The 7,409-nt window shown below is 44.3% G+C and overlaps 1 protein-coding gene across 6 annotated transcripts in view; it reads left to right on the plus strand.

Annotated features, from left to right (window-relative positions):
* The window catches only part of TDRD9 (tudor domain containing 9), a 140,444-nt gene extending 134,170 nt beyond the window's left edge, over positions 1 to 6,274 (plus strand). For all 6 annotated transcript variants that reach the window (XM_035261663.3, XM_078335877.1, XM_035261669.3 and 3 more), the window contains 2 exons: positions 3,262 to 3,334; positions 5,607 to 6,274. In XM_035261663.3, coding sequence (XP_035117554.1) covers positions 3,262 to 3,334; positions 5,607 to 5,708 — 175 coding nt within the window. In that variant the 3' untranslated portion in view covers positions 5,709 to 6,274. The remainder of the gene's footprint in view (positions 1 to 3,261; positions 3,335 to 5,606) is intronic.
* The last annotated feature ends 1,135 nt before the right edge of the window (positions 6,275 to 7,409 follow it).

The raw sequence follows: 7,409 nt of genomic DNA on the forward strand, positions 1-7,409 counted from the left end.
AAAGTGGAGTTGGACTCATGTCATTATTGTGAGCGAGAGACGGTTAGTTATCAAGAGAATATGGGTTGTTGTAAAGTGGGTCTGCTCCGGTGCCTGTCCTGTCTCAAGTACTCACTTGCCCCTCTGCCATGTCACGGTGCAGCAGAAAGGCCCAGGCCAGGTGCTAGAGCCATGCTCCTGCGCTTCCCAGCTCCACAACTGTGAGGAAGAAATTTCTTATCTTCGTAAGTGACTCGCTCTGGTCTTCTGTTATAACAAGGGAAAATGGACTAAGACACTACTGTATTTTTTTAAAAATGAATTATGCTTTTGGTGTTATATCTAAAAAAAATTCTTGCTAAACTTGAGGTCACAGTTATTTTCTCTCTTTTTTAAATTTACTTTTTATATTAGGTTTTTGATCCATTTTGAGATGATTTTGTGTATGGCGTGTGATAGAAGAGCCTAAAGTCATTTTTGCATATGAATATCTAGTTGTGATGACATCATTTGCCGAAAAGCTATACCTTTCCCATTGAATTGCCTTGTTACCTTGGTTAAAAATCATCTGGCTGTAAATGTAAAGAGTTATTATTGGGCTTTCTGTTTTATTCTATTATTTTATATCTATCTCTGTACCAGTGCTATATACTGGCTTGATTGCTGTAGCGTTAGTCCTCCTGTTTTGTTGTTTTTCAAAATTATTTTACTCTTTTACATTCTTTTCCATATAAATTTTAGGATCAGCTCGTCAGTTTGCATAAAAATCCTTGTTAGAATTGTGCTGGGGATTGTGTGGAACCTGTGAGTCGGCTTGGGGAGAATTGCCGTCTAACGATAGTGAGCCACCCGGTCCGTATTTGGATCTTGAATTGCTCGTAACACTGTTTCAGAATCCTCAGTGTGCAGGTCTTGCACTGTACTTGTTATTCAATATTTTAATCCTTTTCATGCTGTTGTGAATGAAACTTTCTTAATGTTTTAGAAAATGTATTTATTTATTTTTTACAAAGGAATAGTTGATTTTTATATATTGGTCTTTTATCCTGGGACCTTGTTAAACCTGTGTATTCTAGTAGTTGCTGTGGATTCCTTGGGATTTCCTACACACAGGATCATTATATTATGAAAGCTTTCTCTCTCCAGTAGTACTTCTTGTTTTAAGGTCTATTTTGTTTGATATTAATAGAATGACCCAGCCTCTCTTTAGCTACCATTTGCATAGCACGCGTCTTCTGTCCTTTTACTTAACAGTATATTTGGTGTTTCAGTTATTTCACGTATCTTTTCTGCCTCGTGCCTGCTCTCTTCTCCTTTAGGGAGACATTGCTTTGCATGTCCGTTAGTATGCTGGTGTTAAACACACGCTGACACAGTCCACACTGCCTCACTGGTCTTTGAGGCTCTGGTCATTTTTCTTCAGTCTTTTTCCTCTTTGTGTTTCACATTGGTTAATTTCTGTTGATCTTAAGGTCACTGGTCCTTTATTATTTCATGTCACACCAATGTGGGTGTGCTGCAGATAATTTTCCATTTCAGTCATTGTACTTTTCAACTCTAGGATTTCTTTTGAATCTTTGGTAGTTTTTAATTTTTATTGAGATTATCTCTGACTCGTGGTCATCCTATTTTTTAAAAAAATTCTTAGCACCTGTTTACAGTGGCTGCCTTGAGGTCTTTGCGTGCTGAACCCACACCTGGCCAGGTACTCAGCTTCTACTGGCGGCTGTTTTGTGTGTGGGCCACACACTCCTGTGTCTTTGATGTCTCCTCAGTTTTCGGTGGAAATTGGGTACTTTAGATAATGTACTGGAGCAGTTCCCCCAGAGCTGTTGTTTTTGGATTTGGTTGTTAGTTCAGTTTGTTTCACTTTAGAAACATGCCTAGATTTAACCTGGACGTCCATCCCCCCATGATGTGAGATCACTGACACCTGGGTTCTGGATTTTGTTATGTTTTTAATTTTAATTTTTATAGAAACAAAGGCTCACTCTGTTGCCTAAGCTGGAGAGCAGTGTTGTGATCATGGCTCACTGCAGCCTTGAACTCCTGGGCTCAGGCAGTCCTCCCTCCTCAGCCTTCTGAGTAGGTGGGACTACAGGCATGTGAGACCATGCCCAGCTCCTTTTCTGTTTTGTTTATTCTTACTTTATTTTGTAGCCTGGTTTCCTAGGTGTTGTCTTTGTATCTGCACAGCTTAGCACTTAGCTAGTGATCAGTCAGGATCAATCAGAAGTTGTGCTTAAATACTGCCCTGAAGGCTTCTGCTGTCTGCCCGTGGAGCTAAGAATGGGTTGGAAAGTGCACTCCAAGTTCAGGCACTTTTTTTCCCCCGCATCTTTCTAAGGTCCCATTCAGGTAGTTCAGGCACCTTTTAGTTCTTCTCTGGCTTCTATTTTTCCCAGAGCTTCCCAGGTTTTTCCCACACGTGCACCCCTCCGTCAGTCAGGAATGTGTAGAGGGCCTACTCTTTCTCCTTTCCAGGGTCTCCCTCTTCCCTTCTGGGCCTTCTGGTCTGCTGCTGGCCCCAAGCAGAATGTGGCCTGAGGCTGGAAAGCTATGGGCTTTTCCCATCTGTTTCCTGCATTGCTGTTTTTACTGACAGTGCTGCAAGTCAAGGTCTGAGGCTTTTTCATCCTCTGCTCCAGATCACGTGGCCTTCATGGCCCTGGGAGTGCTGCAGTGCTGGGTTCAGGGGCAGGTGTATGGGGTGGGAGCGGCCCCAACCTCAGCAGTAACTCTACATACTCCACGGTCTCACCTGGAGCCGGCAATTGGTTATGAATGAACGCTCCTCAACCTGTTTGCGTTGGTTAATTTCCAGAGCCTTCAAATGGTGGTTGTTGTTTTTACAATTTTGCCTTGTTTTATAGTTTTTTTCAGGGGGAGAGGAGCTGCAGAAGTCTTTACTCCCTCATTGCTCAAATTCCCTCTCTATCTTTTTTGTTTCCAACTTGTCGTGACTGCTTAAGAGCTAATGGTACAAAATGTCCTGTAACATTTCAGAGAACTTGACTCATTCATGCAGTGATGTGCGCTGCTGGTTGCTAAGGGAACGCAGAGGCAAGACTTGGTCTTACAGATCTGCCGCACTGCATTTCTTTCAGCTTTTGAATCAGCTATAGATTAAACTACTTTCTGATCGTAACTGTGTAAATATTGACCTTTAAACAGTTTATTGTAGTTCTAATTCTGTGAGAAATATATAGGATTTAAATCTTTTAAAAATCACAGCAGCGTTTTTGGTTACTAATTTAATTTCCTTTTTTTAAAAAATTATAGTTTGTTCTGTCAGTCAAAACCAAGAGAGAAGATTGTTCCCAAATGGCATGGAAAACCCTATGAGTGGAATCAGGTGAGTGGGACACAGGCTGCTATGTGAGCATAGGCCACATGGAGGAAGGGATGGGCCCTGGGTGGACCCAGGGTTCAGAGCCAGGGCTGGCCAAGGGTCCGAGAGGGCAGAGACCAGGAGGCAAAGTGGATGGCTTTCGGGGTCAGCGGCAGATGTCTCAGACCAGACAGGCTGTTTCTACACAGTGTCCTCTATAAGTCAGACACCAGTATAACTGGTAAAAAAACAGATACTGTTATTTTCCAGCTCACAGGCAGTGAGTTATACTGGTGTCTGACTGGATTGGACCTTTCTGCTCTTGGTGGTCTTCGTAAAATGCGCCTTGGCTGTTCCTGCCATGTGGCTGGCTTGGTGGCTTTCAGGCTGCACTGGTTGTTGTCTTCGTCTGCTTGGGCTGCTGTCACATTGCCACTGTGTAGGGGCTTAGGAACAGCAGACATTTGCTCTCACAGCTCTGGTGGCTGGAAGTCCTAGGGCAGGTGCCAGTTTGTGGTTACTTGTGAGGGGCACCTGCAGATGGCCACCGTCTCGCTGTGTCCTCATGTGAAAGAAAGATATCCTCTCTTAGGGCACAAATCTTATCCTTGCGACCTCATCTAACCCTTTTCACCTCCCAGAGACCCTATCTCCAAATCCCATCACAGTGGGGGTTCAGGCTTCAATGAAGGAATTTTCAGGGGCCATAGTTGAGTGGTGAAGAAGGACAAAGGCCTTCATAGGCTCCCGGTACTTCCTGTCTGCAGGGCTAGAAATGGAGTAAAACGTGATTTCAGAGAAGGGAGCCCAGAGGAGTGTGGAGATTTGATTCCAGAGCCAAGGATGTCCTTAGATAGAAAGCAGCAGGGACAGTCTTTCTTCTCCCCTTTGGGAGAGGAAAAGGGGAGTGAGGCTCTGCTTCTGGGGACTGTGTCCCATCCTGAACCTAAATGCTCCCCCTGTGCCCTGCGCCTGGGTCCCTGTTTAGAGACCCCAGAGCTGATCCTAGCAGCTGACCAGATTGTGTGGGCTCTGTGGGCAAGGGGAGGGGTGGCCATACCAACCTCTGTGGCCATCAGGCTCAGTTGGAGCGTCTGAGGGTGATGAACTAGCAGGACTTTGTTTAAAAACAGAATTTCACTTTGAGGTTAGTGTGTTTTAGAAAACTTCCATGTTTTCAAGACCTATAATGCAATTACTGTCCACATTTACATAGGCGTGCATGGGAGGTGTCTCAGTAAAGCTTTCCATAGTATTAATCATGAATTTGTTTGTTTTCAACTTTTATTTTAGATTCAAGGGGTACATGTGTGGCTTTTGTTACCTGGGTATGTGACATAATGCTGAGGTTTGAGGTACAATTGATCCTGTCACCCAGGTACTAAGCATGGTACCCAGTAGGTAGCTTTTCAGTCCTTGCCTCCTTCCCCCATCTAGTAGTCCTCAGTATCTCTCGTTCCCATCTTATGTCCATGAGTACTCATTGTTTAGCTCCACTTTTAGGTGAGAACATGCAGTATTTGGTTTTCTGTTCCTGGGTCAATTCGCTTAGGGTAATGGCCTCTAGCTGCATCCCAGTTACGCAATTTCATTCTGTTTAATGGCTTTGTAGTATTCCACAGTATATGTGTAGCACGTCGTCTTTATCCAGTCCACTGCTGATGGGCATCTGGGCTGGTTCCATGTCTTTGCTACCGTGAGTAGTGCTGTGAATATGCCGTGGTGAATATGTGAGGGCACATGCCTTTTCGGTAGCACACTTTGTTTTCTTTTGGATATAAACTCAGTAATGGAATTGCTGGATCAAATGGTAGTTCCGTTTAAGATCCTTGAGAAATCTCCAGACTGCTTTCCACAGTGACTCAGCTAATTTATGTTCCTGCCCCTGGTGTGTAAGCATTCTGCTTTCTCTGCAGGCTTGCCAGCATCTGTTGTTTTTTTTGACTTTATAGTAATAGCTATTCTGACTGGTGCGAGATGGCATTTTATGGTTTTGATTTGCACTTCTTTGATGATCAGTGATGTGTGGAGCATTTAAACATTTTTTTGGCCCTTGAATGTCTTCTTTTGAGAGGTGTTCATGCCTTTTGTCCGTCTTTAATGGGGTTATTTAAACATGAAATTAAAAATGAATCATCAGACATACAGTATGGGTGTGAGAGTAGACAGGTGTTCTGTAAATACTTTTGGAGAACTGAATTATACTTTGTTCATCCTGTATGTTAATGCATGCGTATTTTATGTCTGGAAAAGCCCTGTCACAGAGCCTGACTGATCCTCTTGTCTACCCCATCAGGTTGATCCAAAGCTGCTCATGGACCAGGCTGACCGGGAGAGCAGCCGAGGGAAGAACACCTTTCTCTACCAGCTCCACAAACTGGTTGTGCTCGACAGCTGAGCGTGCCCGAGGGCAGTCTCCAGCACACCCTGAGGAAGCCACGGAGGGTGGATTCCAGGCTCCCTCCGCACACCGGCTTTCCTCTGTCTGGCGTTACAGTCTGTGCCCACTGCATCCGAAGGGGCTTTTCTTTCCTCCTTTTCTCTTTGGGTGGTAGTCAGAGAATGGTGTTTTTGTTCAGGTGAGAATGATTGGAAAGTCTAGTCTTTTCTAGAAACAAAATCACTCTATTAATATTTTGGGGAAATTTGTTCTGAAAGAAGACTGTTGGGATAAAGAGCTGTATTTTGCCTTAAACTTACTAAGGTAAAAATGAGTAGCTAACCTTAGATGTAAGGTTCCAGCATGTGCTTACATATTTTATTCTGTTACAGTGATTTAAACCAGGAGGACAAGAAAAAAACTTTAAAAACGTGGTATTTTCTGATTTTTTTTTCCATGAGGGAAAATATCTAATTTTGGTAAGACTAAGTTGAGTTCTAGTTCTTTTTGGTTTACATTTTGGAAATCAGAGATTACCTGGCCATAGCTTATCTGTGTTAAAACAATAAAAGCATTAGATGAAATTTGTTTCTGACAGTTTTTAGTCAGAGGCGGTTAAGATGTATTTAGTTCTGAAAAATCTGCATTTATAAAACTGACACAGGAATATAGACCTCTTTTAGAAACTCAGTGCACATCAGTCAGGGTTTGGTCAGAACAGAGCTGGCGTGAATGCAGCAGGGAAAGACGCCCCGAGCTCGCACACGTGAGACGGCAGTTGGAGGATCAGAGAAATGCTCCGCTTAAACCGACTTGTCCCAAGTGGACGATTTGAAGACGCGTGTATGAGGAAACAGGAGAAGCGTGGGATCATAAACGGGAACTCGTGTGGGCTCTTGGAAGCCATCATATCTGGGGGAGCCCTGGCGCTGTGCTGGGCCTCTGTGGGTTTGCTGGCCAGCAGCAGGAAGCCAGCAGATGCCAAGCAGGAAGACTGCCAAGCAGATGTGGTGACCGGGCAGCACTGTGCCTCTGTGACTGGGCCACTATCCTGGCCTTCTGGGGAATGTGCTTCCCAGCCTTAGACAGGAGGCGGTCATACCAAGTTAACACACACACGGGAAACTTCTGAAAGGTTTTGAGCACATCCAAGACTTAGTTCAGCTGAAGTTTTTGCCCATCATCAGAAGGCCCTCTGGAGAAGGCAGCAGATGCTTTGATTAGATTTGCTCTTTACTCTGCCGGCCTGTGAGTACTTCTTGGTCCATGGAGCGCGAAGTTACTATGTGTGACCTTAGCAGTAGGGGGGCGCTTACAACAGGCCAGCACTCCTTCTTTTGCTTTTTATTTATTTTATTTTTTAAAATTTATTTATTTATTTTTGAGGCAGAGTTTCGCTCTTGTTGCCCAGCCTGGAGATCAATAGCATGATCTTGGCTCACCACAACCTCTGCCTCCCAGGATCAAGAGATTCTCCTGCCTCAGCCTCCTGAGTAGCTGTGATTACAGGGGTGTGCCACCATGCCTGGCTGATTCTGTATTTTTAGTAGAGACGTGTTTCTCCATGCTGGTTAGGCTGCTCTCGAACTCCCAACCTCAGGTGATCTGCCTCAGCCTCCACAAGTGCTGGGATTACAGCACTTGTGGAGCTACCTCACCCAGCCTCTGTTTGCTTTTTAACCGAACTTAGTAAGTGGTTAAAAATTTAGGCCAGGTGCA

The sequence above is a fragment of the Callithrix jacchus genome, chromosome 8 (genome assembly GCF_049354715.1).
Source record: "Callithrix jacchus isolate 240 chromosome 8, calJac240_pri, whole genome shotgun sequence".
Lineage (NCBI taxonomy): Eukaryota > Metazoa > Chordata > Mammalia > Primates > Cebidae > Callithrix > Callithrix jacchus.